This window comes from Hippopotamus amphibius, chromosome 14 (genome assembly GCF_030028045.1).
Source record: "Hippopotamus amphibius kiboko isolate mHipAmp2 chromosome 14, mHipAmp2.hap2, whole genome shotgun sequence".
NCBI lineage: Eukaryota > Metazoa > Chordata > Mammalia > Artiodactyla > Hippopotamidae > Hippopotamus > Hippopotamus amphibius.
In genome coordinates, this window is record NC_080199.1 from 61,595,486 (window position 1) to 61,619,738 (window position 24,253).

The window sequence follows — 24,253 nt, forward strand, 5'->3', positions numbered from 1 at the left end:
ATGTGAGATTTGCATACTTCTAAAAGTTAAGTCTGGGAATCAGTTGGTTTCCTGAATGGGTTTTTTTAGGGGGTGAAATAACTACAGCTGATCTGAAATTTAATGAATCTCAGTATATAACTCATCACTTTTCAAATTTTTATTACATCAAGAAGCCAGGTCAGTAGCCAGCTATCCTATAAAGTAGATGTTTTATTCATCACTGTAGTAATGGTATAGTTGTGTTTTAGTTGTGTAACTAATTTTTTTGTTATCAGTTTGAGGGAGGAGTGTTCTGTTAACTATTATAAGTTTAAGGATTTGAGTAACTTCTGAGTTCTTAACTAAATTTCTGCTACAACAGTGGCTTTGAGAAGGCAAGAAATCTGACTTTTTCATGCTTGATTCAAAATAGGCTTTGTTGAACACTCACTATTAAACAAATAATATGTAAAGTGGGCTCCTCAGTCATTCTTCCTTTCTATTCCTTTTCATATTGGTTATTTCTAGCCTTGATAGCAATACCAGGTTTATCTTGTCCCTTCTTTATTCTCACTGCTATCTTTTTAGACTAACCCTGTCGCTCTTATCTATATGGTTGTTATGCTGTCTTATCTTGTCTTATTCCTAGTCCTACCAGTTTCCCCTGCCAGACAGTCACAGATCAGGTCATGAATGAATCAACTAATTATTGATTCATTTATACCCTTCTTGCTTCCAAAAAAGGATTTAAAGCAGATTTTAAAACTGTCCAAACTGATGGAACTAAATTTTTATTTTGTGTAAATTATACCCACATTTAAAAAGTTTAAAAAAGGAAAGTCAGTGTGGAACAAAGTTTTTTAATGTGAGAAATGTGTGGAAAATTATTCTAAACATTAGTCATATCCATTATGCTAAAAATTATTCATTTTGAACGTAATAAATGTTTGCAAAGAACAAAAAATAAAATCTTAAAACACAAAGTTATTAACACGTGAGTAAAAGAATAAAAGCCAGTACAACACAGGAAAGAGAAGAGTGAGAGGGGCAGTGGGAGAAGGGCAGAAAAATCTAGGCTAAGGGGAGCTGCTGCATTTGACACAAAGCAGAAAAGGAAAATATAGTAGATTATGTAGTTTTTATTTAATGAAAGAAAACATTTCAGGATGTCAAGGGAAAAACCTTGCTTTGCTTTATCTCAGAAATCTATTGTGAATCTTCACACATGAATCACAGCAGATTGTGTTCTAATGGAAGAACGTGTACCATTTCTTGTTGACCCTCAATTTAGGAAAAGCACCCAATGTCAAATTCTGGTTCTGGGAAAATGTATTATTTGTTGGAAGATTAAGATAGTCCAAACATATGTGATGATTTGGTTTATGCTGAAGCAAATTTGACAATACAGTGCAAAGGATCTCACCTGAAGACCTTAAAATCACTGAAACACCTGTTGTATACATTCCCCTGGGAACAGGTCTGTGGCTTTGATTAGATTCTCAAACAAGATTATGACTAAGAACAGGTGAGAAACCACAGTCTAAAGAAAGGAAGGATTAACAAATCCTGTAGGCTATTCCTCGGAAATATCTGGAAATCTGAAATATTTTGAAAGTTTTTTTCTATGCATAGACTAGAAGGAATCTAAACTTAGTTGCTAGTGCAGATTCTTTATAAATGAAGTAAAGATATGTGTATGTATGCAATTAAATGTAAATCTGTGTATTTTTATTTTAAATGGGAAAGTGTGAAAGTGTTATGTTAAGAGCAGAAGCAGAGAAGCAGAGACGCTTAATATGCATTCACTTGACCCTTCAAGGATTCTGGCTTCTTGAGTACAGTGAGGGAGTAGGACTGTTCAAAGGTCCTTTCCTGCTTGTGTATCTGATTCCAGTTCTTTGAATGCATATACTTTTGGGTTGGGTTTTTTCACTCTTAGGTATAACAAATCAAGAAGTTACTTTTCATTCTTTATGTTTAAGGATTTCTAATTTTGCAACCAGTTTGTATATGTACAAGAATTATTCTTTGCTTAAGCCAAGAGTCTCATTGTATAAGAAGAATTTTGTTAATATTTTATCATGCTGTCAAGATTAAACATAAAAAAAAGCCCTTCCTTTATATTTCTATAGCATTCTTCGTTATAAGACCTTTCTTTTCCAAAACACAAATAAGATACCATGTTCTTTTGCTATAAAATTGATCAAAGAGGAATTGTTCAAAATTTTAAAGTATTCTCTCATTAAAAGTTTTGATGGCCATAATTGGAGTTGTACCTAAAGTAACATTGAGAATATGAAGTATGCAAAAAAATTGAATGAGAAAGTATGTGAAATTAATATGTTCAAGTTTAAAAGAAAGTGTGGAACAGTGAAATTTTTAAATGTAAGAAAAATATTCTAAATTTATTTTATTCATTTTGAATGCAGTAAATGTTTGCCTTGATGGGAAGTGATTCTTCTCATCATAGGTGCAAATTTGCAAAAAGGCAGTTTTCTCATTTTGGATTTTTCTGAAGCCTGTTATAATAAATTTTCTATTTAGATTTAGAAATAAAACTTTCTCAGTTTGAGAAAACATTTATAATTTATGTTGATAGAACATATTATTTTATATGAAAAGATCTTTTAGCCTAACAGAAAAATTTACTAAATTCTAGACAAACTTAGTTATTACTATATTGATATTATTTGAAAATGATTTACCTTTCTGTCATTACTGCAAACACTTAACACTTTATGTTACTCTTTAATGGAGCATGAGTCATATACCCAAGTTCAAAGAGTTGGCCCAGCTTGTAGGGTTGGGTGGGAGTAGAAGAAAGATTTAAAAGATAATGGATGATGACTTATAGCAAAGTATAAGTGTATGGGAATGATGGTTGTAGCAAGTTCAAGCAAAGAGATAAAGGATATTAAGAGAAGCAGGAATGTGGTAGAAGACTTAAAACTTGAGTGAGCATGTTTATTTCTGTCAGCACTTGAGTTGCCCCTTCCTCCTTTTTTCCTATCTCTTCCTGCTCCCCGTTCCTTCATCTGCCCCTCTTAAAATCTTGTCCCATTTTTCTGTGGAGACCTTTCAGTCTCATCACTTCCTTTTCTGTACTTCCACAGTACTTAGTTAAAATGTCTCACCTTCTGCATGCACAGTAATTGTCCTTTGGTGCAGTATTTAAAAAAAAAAAAAAGTCTCACTTTCAAGACATATTCATGCAGTTCAGTAAGGGTTAATAAACAAAGAAATAATTGCCATACAGAGTATAACAGTAGAGGTTTGTACAGCATGGAGATGAGAGTCAATTAAAGGGCCTCCAGAGCAGATGATGTCTAGAGAAGGCTAGCCTTTAAAGTTGAATAAAAGTTTCAAATTTCAAGTCTTGAAGACTAGAGCCATGCCTGGTAATAATGTCTTAGTACAGTCCCATTAGTATAGTCATGTCTTTCTCAACCAAAAACACGGAAAATGATTTGAGTGACTATCTCCTTGGTTCTCTCAAGGATGCCTCATAACTAGTTTCACTCTAAATTTCCAGAATAGGAATTAGTATAAACATTTGATTAAATTTCTCTTTTTTTCTTTTTTACAAATGACAGATTTTTAAGATCTATGAACACCATTGCAAATGAATTTAAAAGCAGAAACACATTAGACTTTAAGCATTTATGTAGCTGTTTTGCTTTTAACCAGCCAGATTTCAAAAGAAAAAGATGGGCTCTTTAACAGATATTAATACCCAAAGGCATATAGAAGATTTAATCAGTAAGATTCCAAGCCATGAGTAATCCATTTCCCAAACAAAATTTCCATGATCACTTCTTTGTATTAGTTTTGCCAGTATGTTCATCTTAATCAACTGATTTCACATTTGTGGAAATTTTGAGAATTTCCTATCAATACCAGTTGTTACTAGTGCTACCTCAGAAAGGCTACAAACAAAAGACCGGAAGGACTGACTCTACAAAAGCGTCCCCTTTAAAGCCAAGCCTGTTGTTCTTATTGTTGTTTTCAGTTAAACAAAAGTAGACTGACCAAAAGAAAAAAAAAAGAGAGAAAGCGAGAGAGAAAGGTTACTGGATTGCTGTTGGATAGGGAAACAGGATAAGCACATTTAAATTATTTTTCCTGCTTATGTTATCTTTATCTCTGGTATGCTGATATTTATTTGTTTATTCAAGAGCAAATATTTACTGAGTGCCAACTGTGTGCCAATTGCTCTTCTAGGTGATGGGAGCAAACGAAACAGAATTCCTGAGCTTTTATTTTGGAGAGACAGGCAATCAATATTAACAGTTACACAGTTGGCAATATCATGATAAGTTCTCTGAAGAAAAATACATTTAGGAGGAAAAGGGAGGTATTCTATGTAGGGAGTTCTAGGAAGGGCTAGTTGATAAGGGGACATTTGAAGAAAGACTTGAAAGAAGTGAAGGAATAAAAATTTATTTATTCGCTGTGTTGGGTCTTCATAGCGGTACACAGGCTTCTCAGTGTGGTGGCTTCTCTTGTTGCAGAGCACGGGGTCTAGGCACTTGGGCTTCAGTAGTTGTGGCACGCAGTCAGTAGCTGTGGCTCATGGGCTTAGTTGTTTCACGGCGTGTGGGATCTTCCCGGATCAGGAATGGAACCCATGTCCCCTACATTGGCAGGTGGATTCTTAACTACTGCACCACCAGAGGAGTCCCGAGACTTACTATCTTAAAATAAAAGGAGCCCCAGTTCAGTAGTTCCATTATCTTAAATTAAAAGGATTCCCAGGTCAGTAGTTCCATTTCAAGTCAGATCCCACCCTGACTTCTGTGTCCATGTGCAGTTATTAGGTTTGTCTTTTTCTCTTGGTGCTTTTGCTAGTACCCTATTACCTCAAGGGACTGCATTTTCTTTTACTGAGTTCAGTTTCCCTATAGCAGTGACATCTGACAGCCTATAATAACATGTTGATACAACTGCCAGCTAACAAATGTCACTTGCCGTCAGGTTCTACAAGAATTAAGTCCTTAACCACTGCAGTTGCTGACCTTTAGCTCCCCTAAAAGGAGTTCAGGGCAGAATGAGGCACTCTGTGATCTGGGAAAACTGGCAAAACAGTTCTTCAGATGGTTAGATAATTTAAGGAGAAATTTTTTATGAACCTGGATTCTTGCATCTTACCATACTTAGAAAAGCACTGAAAAGCACTGAAACCATTAACTAAGATGTTTGTTTCTCATGAATAGCAGCAACCTTCTACCAAAACACATGCTTGGTTGCAGGTACTACCTTCACCAAAATCGCATGTATACTGACCTTCCCCCCCTTACCTTTTCAGAACAGTTTCTTACAGCTGAGGGGCTATCTCCTGGGTAGTCCTCAGTAAGGCACTGAACACACTTCACTCACAGCTTTTACTTTGTATGTTTGTTTTTTTATTTTGTGTGTGTGTGTGTGTGTGTGTGTGTGTGTGTGTGTGTGTGTGTTGAAGTAGACCCAGCTAGGTCAGCTTTCTTGACTTCTGTTAATTATCTGTCCTACATATGGTTGAATGGACATCTAGGATCTTAAAGATAGTTCTATCCCATTTGTCTTTTTTCCTTGATAACATGGTATCCTAAGTTTGGATCTACCTTCAGATTCTTGTCACTGTGTCTGTCCTTCACAGAGCCAACGCTTGGCCTTACTCTTATTTTCTGACATATGACCATTATCCAGCCCTACTCGTACCTGGAAGCACAACTTTAGTTTTCTCTGACTCAGCTGCACTACTTTCTAAGCACATGTGACATCACTCCACGAGGTTTTGTTTTTTAATTTTTTTTTTAGGAATAATTTTTTTTTATTTATAATGCAGGAGAGATATTATCAAGGCTCTTGAAGAGCAACAATAAGAGAAATGGAGTAAAATTAGAAGTAAAAAGATGATATAACTCTACTACTATAATAAATCAGCTGTTTATAATTTTCCAGGTTAAAATATATACACTACCAACTGTAAAATAGGTAGCTAGTGGGAAGTTGCTGTAACAAAGGGAGATCAACTCAATGATGGGTGATGCCTTAGAGGGCCAGGACAGGGAGAGCTGGAGGGAGTCACGGGAGGGAGGGGATATGGGGATATATGTATAAATACAGCTGATTCACTATGGTGTACCTCAAAAGCTGGTACAAGAGTGTAAAGCAATTATTTTCCAATAAAGAGCTTGAAAAAAAATTTTTAATTGAGATATAATTGACATATAACATTATATTTCAGCTGTGCAACATAATGATTCAATATTTGTATATATTGTGAAATGGTCACCACAATAAGTCTAATTAACATTCATCACCATACATAGTTACAGTCTTTTTTCTTGTAATGAGAACTTTTTTTACTCTTTCAGCAACTTTCAAATATGCACTACAGTGTTATTAACTATAGTCACCATGCTGTATCTTATATCCATGACTTATTTATTTTATAACTAGATGTTTGTACTTTTTGACCCCCTTCACCCTTTTTGCCCACCCACTACCCCCTGCCTCTGGCAACCCTCAATCTATTCTCTGTATCTACCAGCTCTTTTTTTTTTTAACCCACATATAAGTGAGGTTGTACTGTACAGTCATCCGTTGGTGTCTGCAGGGGATTGGCTCCAGGACCCCTGAAGATGCCAAAGTCCGTGGAAGCTCAAGTCCCTTATATAAAATGGCATAGCCCGATCTGCTGTCTATATCCACAGGTTCCACATCCCCCAATATGGAGGGCTGATTATATTTGTCTTTGTCTGACTTATTTCACTTAGCATAATGCCCTCAAGTAAGAGACACCTGGCAGCCTGACCAGGGGACAATGCACAGATTCACATAACCATCATCACAGGCAAGATAATGAACAGTTCCATTATAGAAGGAACTACACTCACATCTCTCCAGCCCCACTATGCCTGGCTACTGTTAATCTGCCCTTTACTTCTAAAATTTTGTTATTTCAAAATGTTATATAAATGAAATCAGATAGGATTATCTTTATTCTCACTCAGCCAAATTCGCTGGAAATTCACTTAAGATACTGCGTGTATCAATAGTTCATACCTTTTTACTGCTGACTAATATTTCATAGTATGAATGTACTACAGTTTCTTTAACCGTATACATATTGAAAAATATCTGGGCTGATTCTACTTTTTGACTATCACAAGTAAAACTGCCATAAACATTTGTGTACAGGTTATATATTAACATGAGTTTTCATTACTCTGGGATGAATGCCCAAAGAGTGCAATTACAGAGTCGTGTGGTTGTTGTGTTTTATTTTGTGGGACTGCCAGATATTTTCCAGAGTGGTTGTACCATTTTGAATTCCCATCAGCAACATATGGGTGATCCAGTTTCTCTGCATCCTTGCTGTTGTTTGGTATTGTCACTGTTTTTTCTTTTAGCCATTCTGGTCGTGTAAGGATAGCTCATTGAGATTATAATTTACATTGCCCATCAGGATGATGGCTAATGGTATTAAATATCTTTTTCTATTTACTTGTGATCTCTATTTCCTTTCTGGTGAAATGTCTCCTCATGTTTTTGCCCATTTTCTAATTGGATTTTGTATTTTTTACCATTGAGTTTTGAGAGTTCCTTATATATTCTAGATACCAGTCTTTATTTATTTTAAATTAATTTATTTTATTGGCTGTGTTGGGTCTTCGTTGCTGTGCAGGGACTTTATCTAGTTGTGGCGAGTTGGGGCTACTCTTTTTTGTGGTGTGAGGGCTCCTCATTGCTGTGGCTTCTCTTGTTGCAGAGCACAGGCTCTAGGTGCGTGGGCTTCAGTAGTTGTGGTGCACAGGCTCAATAGTTGTGGCTCACGGGCTCTAAAGTGCAGGCTCAACAGTTGTGGCTCACAGGCTTAGTTGCTCCAGAGCACATGGGATCTTCCTGGAGCAGGGCTTGAACCCGTGTCGTCTGCATTGGCAGGTGGATCCTTAACCACTGCACCACCTAGGAAGCCTGATGCTAGTCTTCTATTGAGTATGTGGCTTGTAAATAATTTCTCCTAGTCTCTAGCTTCTTTTTTCATCCTCTTCATATGGTCGTTCTCATGGCAAAAATTTTAAATTTTGATGAAGTCCTTTTATCAGTTTTTTATTTTATGGATCATGTTTTTGGTGCCAAGTCTAAGAACTCTAGATCCCCAAGATTTTTCCCTGTGTTTTAAAAGTTGTATAGCTTCACATTTAATATTTAAGTCCATGATCCATTTACAGTTTATTTTTGTACAAGGTTTGAGATGTAGGTCAAGGTTCAGACTTTTTCCATTGATTTGCTTTTGCACATTTGTAAAAAGGGAACAAAGAACAGGTGGGGCAAATAGGTATAGGATTTAAACTAACCATGTCAATAACTACATTAAATGTAAATAGCCTAAACCCCATTTAAAAGGCAGAGATTGTCAGAGTGGATAAAAAAAGCAAGACCCAACTCTATGCTATCTACAAGAAACCAGTTTTAAATATAAAGGCATAAATATATTAAAAGTAAAAGCATGAATTGAAAGGTTAGGTGCCTGGATGGAACTGAGGGTAATTCTAAGATTCATACTGTGGGTGATTAGGTGATTGATAACAGTTAACCAAAGAGGATATTGAAGGACTCATAGCTGATTGGTGATGAGGGTAATAAATTCATGTTAATGTTTGAACATGTTAATATTAGAGATGCTTGCCACATATACATGTGGAGATCTGAGGTATCTAGTTGGAAATACTGGATCTGGAATTTGAAAGAGTAGTTTTAGTCAGAAATGTAGATTTAGGAGTAAATAGAGGTATAACTAAAGCCATGATAGTGGCTCATCCAGCATATATATTGGTGAAAGGATCCAGAGAAATATCAATATTAAAGAAGTAGTGAAGTTTAGGAAAGAACTGTCAGAAAGGTCAAGGCCTGCCCAAAGTTTTACGTTTTGTCTTCTAGTTTCCCTTTGCAAGGTAAAATGGTCTTATAATGATTTGGCTTAGGATAGTACAAAAACATTTCCTATAATATAGGGCCAATAATATTTCTTAAAATACCCAGAAAACAATAGCAGTTCCTGTCTTCCACTTCCCCTATTGTTTATTTTTCTACTAGCACTGGAGACCTTGTACTTACTTGGATAATGAGAATCTCTTTTAGGAACACCTTGACCTGATAGCCTTTAAGTCCTTTACTCTCTGGAGACGTTCACACTTGCGTTAGGTGTATGTTAATGTGAAAGATCATATAGAGTAGACTTACAGCTTCTACTTTGTCCATCTTACTTACTGACAGAGAGAGTCTGGTTTCCTTCACATGATGAAGTGACATAATAGAGTGAAGTATCCAGAGAGTGATTATGCTGAGAGTTAATTTAAGTAGATAAGTAATGACATAAGACAGCTTACCTGAGACCAAGAGTAAACCTCTGTCTGAGTTCTGAATGCAGACAATGCTATGGATAGAAATACATAGATTTTCAAAAGTTAAATATTCCATTAAGTATTTTCTTTAGATTTAAAAAAAATGACATTCTGTAATAGTTATCTATTGCTGTGTAAGAAATTACCCCAAACCTTAACAGTTTAGTAAAACAACTAATGTTTTGCATCACACATAACTTCTGAAGGTCAGGAATCTGGGAGTGGTTTACCTGTGTGGTTTTGGCTCTAGTTCTCTCAGGAGAGTTCCTCAAGTTGTCAGCCAAGCCTGCAGTCAGATTAAGTCTTTGCTGGAATCCGAGAATCCGCTACCAAGTTCACTCACGCGGTTGTTGGCAGCCCTCATTCCTTCACTCGTTGTTGGCCAGAGGCTTCATTTGTTTGCCACATCGACCTCTCCATAGGGTGCTTACTCCATGTCGGCTGCTTTCCCCTAGAGCAAGAAGAGATCCTAGAGAGAGAGTGTGCCTAAGATGGAAACTGCAGATTTTTAATAGCTAATCTCAGAACTGACATGCTGGGACTTCTGCTGTATGCCATTGACACACAGACTAACCCTAGTACAGTGTACAAGGGTGTAAATACCCAGTGGCAGGAATTATCGGGGTATTTTGGAGGCCAGGTACCACAGTTGATATTTAGTATCAATTAGAAAGCAAATCATATCATCCACTTTCTTCTTTGTGTTTTGCTGTGTTTAATTAAACCCATGATATGGTTACATCATATAACATTTTAGAAATATTTATTGATTGTCCGCTATATGCTTGGCACTGGGATTTTATTTTAAGAACTTTCCAAAAGTCCCATCTGGAGAAGAAGTTAGACTTGGGATATATTTTGAAGTGGAGCCAATATGACTTGCATGGATTGAATAGTGGAGAGTGAGAGAAAGAATAATAAAGATGATTCCTCTTTTGCTTTGGGAAACTGTATATAAGAAGTGATAATGATATGGGAAAAACTGGGGAGGAGTGGGAATTTTTTGATGGTAGAGGATGATTAAAGTTTATTTCAAATGACCATGTTGAATACGGTGTAAGAGGACAGATGCTTCTGAAATGACCCTATCAGTAGTGGACGACTGGAGGGTTATTTACCTTCATGTTCCTACTTCCTAGTATAGCACCTGTTACAGAATAGACATATGAGAAATAATGGGTGGTTGGATGCATGGGTAACTTGGCATTATTGTCATTAGTATTTCCACTTTACAGTTGAGAAAAGTGAGTCATAACAAGGTTAAGCAACTTTCTCCAAGGTCATGAGGCCAGTAAGTGGTCAGGACTTGAACCCCTGTGGTGTGGCTCCAGGGTCTGTGTTTCTATCCACTGCACCATACTTCTTCTCATTATTATTGTCATGGCATAGCCGTTGTCATAAACGTGTATCTATATATCTCTGTGATCAGTTGGGCTGGGGGAGATGGAATAATAAAAGTCATACTTGAGTGAAACATGAAGACTGTTGGTGAACAAAATGCCACCTTCATCCTTGGAAGAGGAATTCACTTTGGTATAATCGTATTGTGCTAATTTAAAGCACAACCAGGTAAACCATCTATGGGTTAAACCATATCTGAAGAGAAAGTAAAATACCTGAGTAGTAGCATACCTAAATCGTATTAAAGGCTTAGGTTTACTTACATATTTTGTGTGTCTTGAGGTCTCCTGAAATGTCTTTGCTTGAGAAAAGAATGGGATTAGGCCACTCCTGCTGAATATATATTTATTCCATTTATCCAGTATGTAAAGATATTCATTTCGTCAGTGAGTAGAAAATGTAAAACATTGAGTGGGACATACATGTGTTAGCTGGTGTTAATTGTTAGCATTACTTTCCTCAGATGAAAGCCATTGCTTAGACTGCACTTCAGAGTGCCCCTAATGAACATAGGAAAGAATGATTTGACAGTAGGAATTAGTACATTATGGTGGTTGTAGAATAAATCAGTACTGTTTAAAGACCTTGTTTAACTTAGTTTACTGTGGTTTTAGTCACACAGAAGTTTTCATGTTCTATGTAGTCAAATTGGTTCATCTTTTTCTTTATGACTTCTGGGCTATGATTAAACCTAAAAAGTCTTTCCTTATTAAGAAGTTATAAAGAAGAAGGTGATGAAAAGAAAAAAAAAGATAACTGTGTGAGGTAATGAATGCTGATTAGCTTGATTGTGGTGATCATTTCACAGTGTATATTTATATGAAACCATCACGTTGTACACCTTAAATATATATGATTTTTTGTCAATTATACTTCAATAAAGGTGAAAAAAATTTTAAAAAGTTATAAAGATACTCTCGTGTTTACTTCTAATACTTTTTTCAATTTTGTTTTTTAATATGTGATTTTCTGTATATTGCGAAAATTTAATAATCTTTAATTGCTAGCTAATTTTTCACTTTTTATTGAATAAGACTATCTTCACATTTTTACAAAGTCTGCTTATATTCTCCAGTGTTTTGTATTTTTATTTACAGATGCACTGCTTTTCCTTTTGATATAAACCTAGCATCTTGACAGTCTGTCTCTTTTCTTGACCTTCTTATTAGTTCAAGCACTAGCGGAGTGGAATACGTATGGCCCCAATTTTTATGGACTTGCCAGCTGTCACCTCCAGAAAGTTATAATTTTTGAATCAGGGTTTTTAATAGTTCTTACTGCTGGCTTTACTTTTTGTAAATGATACTTTTAAAATTATGCTTTTAAACTTTTTGCTTGGTATATAGAAGTATAATTATTTTTCACATTGATTTCATAACAGTACAGAAAGCTTGCTAACTTCTTTTATTCTAATAATTTCTCTGTAGATCTTTTTGAATTTTATCAACAGATAAATCATTTGTGAATAATGATATTTTTGTTCTTTCTTCCTTTCCAGTCTTTTTTTTCTTGGGCTTATTGAGGTGACTGGAACCTCAAGTATAATGCTGAATAGAAAGCATGGTAATAGGACATCATTCTCTTATCTTCTGATTTTTCAAGGGGAATCTTTTTAATGTTTCACCATTACATATAATGTCTTCTGTGGGGTTTTTTGTTTATTTATAGATGTCATTTATCAAATTGGGAGTACCCTTCTGTTCCTGGTTTACTAAGAGTTTTCTTTCTTTTTTTTAATGACAAATGGGTTTTTAAGTGAGAACTTTTTCTGCATTGATTTTGACAAGATTTTTCATTCTTAGATTTATTAGTGAAGTGAATTGCATTATAGATTTTCTAATGTTGCAACCTGGATAAACTCAGCTTGGTAAATGATATATTTTTTAACACTGCTGGTGTGGGTTGCTAATATTTCTTTTTTTTTTTTTTTTTTTTTTTTTTTTTTTTTTTATTATTATTTTATTTTATTTTATTTTTTTCGGGGGTACACCAGGTTCAATCAACTGTTTTTATACACATATCCCCACATTCCCTCCCTTCCTTGACGCCCCCCCCTCGATTCCCCCCCACCCTCCCTGCCCCAGTCCTCTAAGGCATCTTCCATCCTCGAGTTGGACTCCCTTTGTTATACAACAACTTCCCACTGACTATTTTACAGTTGGTAGTATATATATGTCTGTACTACTCTCCCGCTTCTTCTCAGTTTCCCCTTCACCCCCCGCCCCCTCCCATACCTCGAGTTCTCCAGTCCATTCCCTGTATCTGCTTCCCTGTTCTTGTCACTGAGTTCATCAGTACCATTTTTAGATTCCGTATATGTGAGTTAGCATACAATATTTGTCTTTCTCTTTCTGACTTACTTCACTATGTATGACAGATTGTAGTTCTATCCACCTCATTACATATAGCTCCATCTCATCCCTTTTTATAGCTGAGTAATATTCCATTGTATATATATGCCACATCTTCTGTATCCATTCATTTGTTGATGGGCATTTAGGTTGCTTCCATGTCCTGGCTATTGTAAAGAGTGCTGCAATAAACATTATGGTACAAGTTTCTTTTGGGATTATGGTTTTCTTTGGGTATATGCCCAGGAGTGGGATTACTGGATCATATGGTAGTTCTATTTGTAGTTTTTTAAGGAACCTCCAAATTGTTTTCCATAGTGGCTGTACCAACTTACAGTCCCACCAACAGTGCAGGAGAGTTCCCTTTTCTCCACACCCTCTCCAACATTTGTTGTTTCCAGACTTTGTGATGATGGCCATTCTGATTGGTGTGAGGTGATACCTCATTGTGGCTTTGACTTGCATTTCTCTGATGATGAGTGATGTTGAGCATCTTTTCATGTGTTTGTTGGCCATCTGTATGTCTTCTTTGGAGAAATGTCTATTTAGGTCTTCTGCCCATTTGTGGATTGGGTTATTTGCTTTTTTGGTATGAAGCTGCATGAGCTGCTTGTATATTTTGGAGGTTAATCCTTTGTCCGTTGTTTCATAGGCAATTATTTTTTCCCATTCTGAGGGTTGCCTTTTAGTCTTGTTTATGGTTTCTTTTGCTGTGCAAAAGCTTTTAAGTTTCATGAGGTCCCATTCGTTTATTCTTGATTTTATTTCCATGATTCTAGGAGGTGGGTCAAAAAGGATGTTGCTTTGATGTATGTCAAAGAGTGTTCTGCCTATGTTTTCCTCTAGGAGTTTTATAGTGTCTGGCCTTATATGTAGGTCTTTAATCCATTTGGAGTTTATTTTTGTGTATGGTGTTAGGAAGTGTTCTAATTTCATTCTTTTACATGTTGCTGTCCAATTTTCCCAGCACCACTTATTGAAGAGGCTGTCTTTTTTCCATTGTATACTCGTGCCTCCTTTGTCAAAGATAAGGTGCCCATATGTGTTTGGGCTTACTTCTGAGTTCTCTATTCTGTTCCATTGATCTTCCTTTCTATTTTTGTGCCAGTACCATACTGTCTTGATCACTATGGCCTTGTAGTATAGTTTGAAGTCAGGAAGCCTGATTCCACCAACTCCATTTTTCCTTCTCAAGATTGCTTTGGCTATTCGGGGTCTTTTGCGTTTCCATACAAATCGTAAGATTTCTTGCTCTAGTTCTGTGAAAAATGCCATTGGTAATCTGATCGGGATTGCATTAAATCTGTAAATTGCTTTGGGTAGTACAGTCATTTTCACGATGTTGATTCTTCCAATCCAGGAACATGGTATATCCCTCCATCTGTTTATGTCATCTTTGATTTCTTTCATCAATGTCTTAAAGTTTTCTGCATACAGATCTTTTGCCTCCTTAGGCAGGTTTATTCCTAGGTATTTTATTCTTTTTGTTGCAATGGTGAATGGGAGAGTTTCCTTAATTTCTCTTTCTGCTCTTCCGTTGTTAGTGTATAGGAATGCAAGAGATTTCTGTGCATTAATTTTGTATCCTGCTACTTTACTAAACTCATCAATCAGTGCTAGCAGTTTTCTGGTAGAGTCTTTAGGGTTTTCTATATATAGTATCATGTCATCTGCAAAGAGTGATAATTTTACTTCTTCTTTTCCAATTTGGATTCCTTTAATTTCTTTTTCTTCTCTGATTGCTGTGGCTAACACTTCCAAAACTATGTTGAATAACAGTGGTGAGAGTGGACACCCTTGTCTTGTTCCTGTTCTTAGAGGGAATTCTTCCAGTTTTTCTCCATTGAGAACAATGTTGGCTTTTGGTTTGTCATATATGGCTTTTATGATGTTGAGGTAATTTCCTTCTATGCCCATTTTCTGGAGAGCTTTTATCATAAATGGATGTTGAACTTTGTCAAAAGCTTTTTCTGCATCTGTTGAAATGATCATATGGTTTTTATCCTTCAATTTGTTGATATGATGTATCACGTTGATTGATTTGCGTATATTGAAGAATCCTTGCATCCCAGGGATAAACCCCACTTGATCGTGGTGTATGATTTTTTTAATGTGCTGTTGCAGTCTGTTAGCTAGTATTTTGTTGAGGATTTTTGCATCTATATTCATCAGTGATATTGGTCTGTAGTTTTCTTTTTTTGTGACATCTTTGCCTGGTTTTGGTATCAGGGTGATGGTAGCCTCATAGAATGAGTTTGGGAGTGCTCCGCCTTCTGCAATATTTTGGAAGAGTTTGAGAAGGATAGGTGTTAACTCTTCTCGAAATGTTTGATAGAATTCGCCTGTGAATCCATCTGGTCCTGGGCTTTTGTGTGTTGGGAGATTTTTAATCACTGCCTCAATTTCTGTACTTGTGATTGGTCTGTTCATGGTTTCTATTTCTTCCTGGTTCAGTCTTGGAAGATTGTATTTTTCTAAGAATGTATCCATTTCTTCCAGGTTATCCAATGTATTGGCATATAGTTGCTTGTAGTAGTCTCTCATGATGTTTTGTATTTCTGAGGTGTCCGTTGTGACTTCTCCTTTTTCATTTCTAATTCTGTTGATTTGCATCTTCTCCCTTTTTTTCTTGATGAGTCTGGCTAATGGTTTATCAATTTTGTTAATCTTCTCAAAGAACCAGCTTTTAGTTTTATTTATTTTTCTTATGGTTTCTTTCCTTTCTTTTTCATTTATTTCTGCTCTGATCTTTACGATTTCTTTCCTTCTGCTCACTTTGGGGTTTCTTTGTTCTTCTTTCTCTAGTTGTTTGAGGTGTAAGGTTAGGTTGTTTATTCGATCATTTTCTTGTTTCTTAAGGTAGGACTGTATTGCTATAAACTTCCCTCTTAGAACTGCTTTTGCTGCGTCCCATAGGTTTTGGGTTGTTGTGTTTTCGTTGTCATTTGTTTCTAGATACGTTTTGATTTCCTCTTTGATTTCTGTAGTGATTCCTTGGTTGTTTAATAGTGAATTGTTTAGCCTCCATGTGTTTGTATTTTTTGCAGTTTTTTTCCTGTAATTGATATCTAGTCTCATGGCGTTGTGGTCTGAGAAGATGCTTGATATGATTTCAATTTTCTTGAATTTGCTGAGGTTTGATGTGTGACCCAAGATGTGATCTATCCTGGAAAATGTTCCATGTGCACTTGAGAAGAAAGTGTAGTCTGTCGTTTTTGGATGGAATGTCCTATAAATATCAATTAAGTCGAGATGGTCTAATGTGTCATTTAAAGCTTGTGTGTCTTTATTTATTTTCTGTTTGGATGATCTGTCCATTGATGTAAGTGGGGTGTTCAAGTCTCCCACTATAATTGTGTTACTGTCGATGTCCCCTTTTATAGCTGTTAGCATTTGCCTTATGTATTGAGGTGCTCCTATATTGGGGGCATAGATATTTACCATTGTTATATGTTCTTCTTGGATGGATCCCTTGATCATTATGTAGTGTCCTTCCTTGTCTCTTTTAATAGTCTTTACTTTCAAGTCTAATTTGTCTGATATGAGTATTGCTACTCCAGCTTTCTTTTGACTTCCATTTGCATGGAATATCTTTTTCCATCCCTTCACTTTCAGTCTATATGTATCCCTTGGTCTGAAGTGGGTTTCTTGTAGGCAGCATATAGAAGGGTCTTGTTTTTGTATCCATTCAGCCAGTCTGTGTCTTTTGGTTGGAGCATTTAATCCATTTACATTTAAAGTGATTATTGACATGTGTGTTCCAATTACCATTTTCTTAATTGTTTTGGGTTTGTATTTGTAGGTGTTTTCCTTTTCTTGTGTTTCCTACTTAGAGAAGTTCCTTTAGCACTTGTTGTAAGGCTGGTTTGGTGGTGCTGAATTCTCTTAACTTTTGCTTGTCTGGAAAGCTTTTGATTTCTCCCTCAAATCTGAATGAGATTCTTGCTGGGTAAAGTATTCTTGGCTGTAGGTTTCTCTCTTTCAGGACTTTCAGTATATCCTGCCATTCCCTTCTGGCCTGCAGAGTTTCTGTAGAAAGGTCAGCTGTTATCCTGATGGGTTTTCCCTTATATGTTGTTTGTTGCTTTTCTCTTGCTGCTTTTAATATTTTTTCTTTGTGTTGAATTGTCGTTAGTTTGATTAATATGTGTCTTGGTGTATTTCTCCTTGGGTTTATTCTGTATGGGACTCTCTGTGCTTCTTGGACTTGGTTCATTATTTCCTTTCCCATGTTGGGGAAGTTTTCCACTAGAACCTCTTCAAATATTTTCACAGACCCTTTCTTGTTTTCTTCTTCTTCTGGGATGCCTATAATTCGAATGTTGGTACGTTTAAGGTTATCACTGAGGTCTCTGAGGCTGTCTTCTAGTCTTTTTATTTTTTTATCTTTTTCCTGCTCTGTGGCGTTTCTTTCTTCCATTCTATCTTCCAACTCACTTATTCGTTCTTCTGCCTCAGTCATTCTGCTGGTTAGAGCATCTAGAGTATTTTTAATTTCAGTTATTTTGTTATCCATTGCTGTTTGTTTTTCTGAGTTCTTATGAACTGTTTCTTGTACTTTCTCTAATTTGTTATCGAGATTTTGTATCATTTTTACTATCATTACTCTGAATTCTTTTTCAGGCATTTTTCCTATTTCCTCCTCATTTATTTGGTCTTGTGGGTTTTTTTCCTGCTCCTTTGCCTGCATGGTGTTTCTTTGTTTCCTCATGGTTGTCCAAGCTTTTGGGGTTGCTTGTCCTGGTGATAGAGGTGTTTATAGAAGACTGTCCAAGCCTCAGACTAATGTCCAAGTATTGGATTAGACGAATATTCAGTCTAGGAAACACATACATGTATAAGACACACAATTATTGAATCCGTTAGGACATAAGGCTCTAGAAAGACCTGACAGAACCCCAGTGTGCTATCAGATATTCAGAGAGAAACCCAGCAGAAATTGACAACTGAAACAGAACAAATCAGAGACAAAAGCAAAAGCAAACAAACAACAAATAACACCCTACACATACAAACATCAATCCAGGGAGATTTTGTAAGCTAGGATCAAATATAGAAATGAGCTGGAGTACCACCAGAGAGAATGGAGATTCTCAGAATGTAATTAGACAACTGTACTAAGAACTAAGATAAAGACAAAAGCCTAATATTAGTACCAAGGCAGTGCATCATCTGGAGAATAGAGCAAGGAGTCTGAGCAGACCGATAGTGTTGCTTATAAGTATGTTAAGATAAAATACACTTAAAATGGCTGGAAGAAAGGGGAACAGAAGAGCGTAATGTGGTTGGAAATATGCAAAGAAAAAGAAAGGAATAGAAGTGTATGAAAGAAAGGGATGAAAGGAAAGTATGAAAGATATTTTGTCCGTACTACCAAAAACTTAGCTAGATATAGAAGTATTTTAAAAGGCAAAAAAAAAAAAAAAAAAAAAAAGAGTAAAAAATATCCTTATAAAATTATGTTGTAAAACTTGTAGATCCCTTAGGGCTAAGATCGTATTTAATAAATCAAAAAAAAAAAAAAAAAAAAAAAAAAAAAAGAGAAAGGAAAAAAAAAAAAAAAAAAAATCCAGAACTGATCCCCGAATGGACCAGTTCGATAGGTATTGATACTACTATTTCTGTTTCCTTAGCGTCTCAGCTGTAAGTGTCCTTTTCCTTGCCTTGGGTTTTTTTTTTTTTTGCGTTATTCTGTGACCAGCAGAGGTTCCTTTATTGTTCGTCTGTAAGCCTCCGTGTGTGGGGAGGGAGAGGGTGCAATAGTGGCTCCTTCTCCTGGGAGGGAGTGAGCAGTGGCGCACTGTTGCTTCAGTCAGGCTTGGAGGTGCCTGTTGCAGAGGGCGCTGGTGGCTCAGGCGTACACAGAAAGTCTTAGAGTTGGGCCTCTCTCGGGGTTTTTTCTTTTTGATGCTGGTTTTTTTTTTTTTTTTTTTTCTCTCGGCAGCCTCCCTGCTGCTGGCGTTGCAAGGAGTTTTAATCTAGCTCCGCCCGAGCGCCTGAGGGTGCTTGTTATCCCTGAGCGCCTTATGTGGCCCCGCAGGGCGTCTCTCCGCTGCCTGTTGCAGAGGCGCAGAAAGAGAGAGAGAGGCTATGCGCGCGGCTCCTCCCCCCCGCCCGGGAGCCTGCAGCCTCCAGCCGCCATCATGGCCGGGCAGCTCTCAGGGATCGGCACTCCTCTCCGTGGACCTCCTCCCTCCTGTCCTCTCGGTCCGTCACCCTACCGGCAACAATGTTTCTCCCCCTGAACCAGCTCTTCGGTTCCCACGCTCCCGCTCCTGGACCCTCCGTTCAGCCGCGGATCGATGTCTCGGTCCGGGAACGCTGAGCTGCGCTGCGGACCGTCCGTATGTTTCTCACTCCCTCCCGTCTGCCACAGCTCCGCCGCTTCACCCTCTTTGAGCCCTCGTAGATGCCTCCCTACCGGCTATGTCAGGTTCTCCGCAGCCCTTTCCGGTGTCCGAGGCCGTCTGCTGGTGTTCAGCTGGTTCTCTGTGGGAATGACTGTGTCCTTCCGTGCATTCCCAATGCATCTGTGGAGAGGGATGCACTCCACGTCTCTCTACTTCGCCGCCATCTTTTTCTCCGCTAATATTTCTTGTTCAGGGTTTTTATATCTCTATTCATGAGCGAGAATGGGCTATAATTTACCTTTTTGTAATGTCCTTGACAGTTTTTAGTATCAGTGTTGTACTAGCCTCATAAAATGAGATGGAGAATGTTTTTACTTTTTCCATTCTCAGAGTTGGAGCAAAAGTGGAATTATCTATTCCTTGAATTTTTGGTGGAATTCACTGGTAAAACCAGAGGTGCTTGATGTTTTCTTTGTGGGGAGACTTTCAAATACTGGTTCAAATTCTTTAATAGTTTATAGGACTGTTGAGGTTTATTTATTATTAAGTTTTGTTGATTTCTGTTTTTGTGGAATTTTCCACTTGGTCTGCGTTTTCCAATTTATTGACATAAAATTTTTCATAACAGTCCCCTGTTATCTTCCTAATCTTTGTAATGGTGGCCCCACTTTTGTTCCTAATACTGTTTATCTGTCTCTTCGCTTTTTCTCAACCTGACAGGAGATTTTGTTTAATTTTCTTAGTTCAAAGAACCAGTTATTGGCTTTGTTGATCAAACCATGTTTTTTATCCTTGATTTCAGTTTCATTAAATCCTGCTCAATTCTTTATTATTTTCTTCCTTCTACTTTCTTTGGGTCTTTTCTGTATCTCTTTCCCTAACTTTTATTTCTTTTCTAATACAAGCATTTGAAGTTATACCTATTCCTAGTTCTTTATTTTGTGTGTAGTACAAAAATTGGCAATCATTATTTTCAAAGTGGAGAAAATCTTATTGTGACTTCAGAATGGCTGTTGTCAATTATGTCTAAATTCATAATGCTTACCATGTCAAACAATATGATTTTGACATATATATTGGAAAATCATGCCTATGAATGTTGTTTTAATGTCTTGTTTCATATAGGATTCACCTTTATTTGATCTTATTAAACAAGCAAAGGACCGAGAAGGACCAGCTGATCACCTTGAACCTGCTTGTACTCTTAACCTTCCTCTCCAGAATAATCACACTGCAGCAGATATGTAAGTAGAGTATCTTGTGTTAATTGATCTTGCAAATAGATTCTGAGCAGAGCGTAATGCAAGATGTTATACAAAAGCTGCAGGGAATAGAATTTTGAATAAGACATTGTTCCTGCTTTCAAGGATCAGGAATATAAGATACATGACCCAAATAAAGGTCGTATACAGTGGTACAAAGTGCTACTGAAATCACACAGGTTTGGTGTAATGAGGGCAGTTTTCATGTAGAGAGGGCAATTTAGATTGTCCTCAAAGGTCAAGTAGGATTTCAACATGGAAACTGGAGAGGAGAGAAGAGACAGAAATAGCATGGACCCCAAAGTATAACAGCCAGGAAAGCGGAAAACATTTTTCAGGGAGTACAGCTCAGTGCATTTGGAGTGAAGAATAGGATGGGCATAGGGAGTAGTGTGGAATAAGAGACTAAAACGGTTGATTAGCGCATGATGATGTGATGGAAGAAAAAAGCAATAGCTAACATTTATTGAGGGTTCACTATGTGCTGGACAGTTACCTAACAGCCCTGTAAGGTAATAGACACTGCTGTCAGCCTCCATTATCTATGAAAAAGGAATTAGAAATCAAACTCAAGCAATCTGACCCAAAGCCCATGCTCTTAAACATTCTAGCTACATTGCCTTTCATAGAAATGTGCCTAATGTTATGTTTCTGTTTATTTCTGTATAGGAATTGACATTACAGCATTCTGTGATTAGTGTAGGGACTGTTTTCCAGAGATGTCATTTCCATGCTAATTTGTCCCCAAAGTATTTCTAGCATATGGAGCCTCTGCCTTCATGTATAAATTTGTTTGCTAAGTAATACATTAATATAAATAAGTCAAGCCTTATCTTTTTCTTTAATTCAATAAGCAGTTGTCAGTTAAGTGCCAGGAAGTGTTCTAGACACTGGGAATACAGAGGCGAGTAAGATGGACTCAGTCCTTCCCCTCATAGAGCTTACATTCGGGAGGAAGGAAATAAACAGTGAGCAAATAAACTGATATATAAGGTGATTTTAGAGTGTCATAAGTTCTGTAATGGAAATAAACAGAATGATGTGAAAGAGAGAAGCTGAGAGAGTGATAGAATGTTTAGGGAAGCTTTCTCTGATGAACTGGTATTTGACCTGAGACTTCAAGAGCAAGTGGATGCTGGCCAGGCAAAATCTGCATGACGTGCATTCCAGGCAGAGCAAACAGTAAGTGCAGTGGCCCTGGTGTGATCGAACTTAGCTGGTCTGAGGAACAGAAAGAAATCCCAAAGCAAACAAGAGGAGAATGGTACAAGATGAGGCTGCAGAGGCAAACTGGGGCTAGACGTTGTAGGTTCTCATAGGTCGTAGGGAGGAGTATGGATTTTAGAAGGGCAGTGGGAAAGCATTAAGGTTTTAAGCAGGGGTGCAGCTTGCTGTAATTTCTATTTTTAAAGGGTCAGTTTCTGGCTGCTATTTGAAGTATAGGTGGGGTTGGAGGAGGGAAAGGAACAGGGCAAGGAAGAAAGTAGAAAGACCAGTTTGGAGAAAATGTCAATAGTCCAAGTGAGAGTTGTAAATGACCTGATCTAAGATATGTCAGTAGAGATAGAAAGAAATGGAAAGATCTCAGGTATATTTTGGAGGAAGATTTAATAGAATTTTCTTTTGCATTGGGTTTGAAGATTGGCAAAAAGGAAAAATTAAAAATACCTCCTAAGTTTTTGACTTAAGAAACTGGATGTAATGTGGAGCCATTTCTTGAGATGGGAAAAATGGGAAAGAAATCAAGAGCTCCACTTTCTTTCTTAAGTCTGAGATTCAAGTAGCAAAGTCCAGTAGGTAATATGTTCACCTGAAATTCAAGGGAGACTAACTTCTACCCAAGTTAAGTCAGTCTACAGTATTGTTAGTTAGTGAATTGAAGGGAAATTCAAGGGTGGTAGTAGACTAGACCCTGGTACTTATAAAATTATGGTAGTGATTCCCTTTCCGTAGTGTACTAGTTAATATGGTGCATGTAGTAGAAACATGCATAGTAAGGTACAAATCCTACTTCCTGCTCAAAATGATTTCTCGGCTACTAAAACAAAATTAGAAAGTTATGCTTTGGCATTTACTCCCTAGTACTTGCTCTTCATAGTGGATTCTGGGATATTTTTAGAAGACTGTAAGCCTTTTACTAATAGTGGCCTTAATAAAAATTGTTCTCGAAAAAAAGAAAAAGAAAGTAGACCTGCATTATCCTCTAAAATAAAGAGCAACACAGAGCACTATAAGGTCGGAAATTGAGAGATAATATTTACTAATATATCTGCCCTGATGTATGCCTGACATATTTTTAGTATCCGGGTGTAAATCTGCCTTGATAGTGTTACCTGAAATATTAATTCCTATCATTGTGTACTATATAATTTAGGAGGGAGTATGTGTGTGTAACTTAAGCCTCTGTATATGAACCATAGTTATCAATGAAATATTTTTAAGAGAAGAATCAGAGAAATTGATATTTTAGTATCAATGGCTTGTTCTCTTTAAGCCAGAGTCATTTTATGATCTCAGTCCCACGTTAATTATTAAAATTGAACATATAAACATATAAAGCTATTTTTTAAATAAGGCAGTAATCCCCAAGAAAAGTCATTTATCAAAATAGAGTTAGAAATAATGACAAGCTTAGTTTCCCTATTAAGCTCTCTTTTCCAACTTGCATTTAAATAGGCATTTGTGTAGAACAGTAGATTAAATAAACTGTACACAGTGGATGCCTGTGTACAGCTCTGTGTGTGTGTGTGTGTGTGTCGTGGGGGAGAGAGAGAGAGAGATTCTCAGCAAACTTCAAATGAAGACTTTTCCTTTGCATATATCTAGGTATCTTTCTCCTGTAAGATCCCCAAAGAAAAAAGGGTCAACTACACGTGTAAATTCTACTGCAAATTCAGAGGCACAAGCAACCTCAGCCTTCCAGACTCAGAAGCCATTGAAATCTACCTCCCTTTCACTCTTTTACAAAAAAGGTTAGTAGATGATTACTCTCAAGAGCGTGGACTCTGAAACAAGGCTGACTGAATTCAAATCATGGCTCTTCTTCTTACTAGGTGTGACTTTGGGCAAGTCACTTTAATAACTCTATGCCTCAGTTTTCTCATCTGTAAAATGGAAATAATAATCTACCTTATATGGATTTTGAGATAATTAAATGAATTAATACATAAAATGCTTCCAACTGTGCCTAGCACATAGTAAGCACTCAGAAAGTGTTAGATGTTGTTACTGTTGCTGCACCTGTTATGCTTTAAAATTTATGCTTGGAAATATTTGCTTCTAACATTACTTTTGCTGTTCAGGTGTGTGAGTTGAGATTTTACGATGTGCTGTGGCCTAGTACAGGTGCATTTCCTGGTAACCAGGTTGTATAGCATTCTCTGATTGTGTGTGGGGGGGTAGGGAGGTCATTTGGGTGTCTTTGCATGTGTATATACATGCAAGTGCACACCCGCTTGGAGCTCTTTGAAGGAAAGTAAAAAGCCAGATTCCTCTGAGATAAATCATTTTTCTGATTTTTATTCAAGTCAGAAATATAC

At 36.9% G+C, this 24,253-nt stretch overlaps 1 protein-coding gene across 4 annotated transcripts in view; it reads left to right on the forward strand.

Annotated features, from left to right (window-relative positions):
* RB1 (RB transcriptional corepressor 1) overlaps positions 1-24,253 on the forward strand; it is a 130,873-nt gene that overhangs the window by 91,437 nt on the left and 15,183 nt on the right. For 3 of the 4 annotated variants that reach the window (XM_057707228.1, XM_057707225.1, XM_057707226.1), the window contains 2 exons: positions 20,578-20,696; positions 23,541-23,686. In XM_057707228.1, coding sequence (XP_057563211.1) covers positions 20,578-20,696; positions 23,541-23,686 — 265 coding nt within the window. Of the gene's footprint in view, positions 1-20,577; positions 20,697-21,385; positions 21,897-23,540; positions 23,687-24,253 lie in introns of those variants that run through there. The other variant, XM_057707227.1, reaches the window with a different exon arrangement.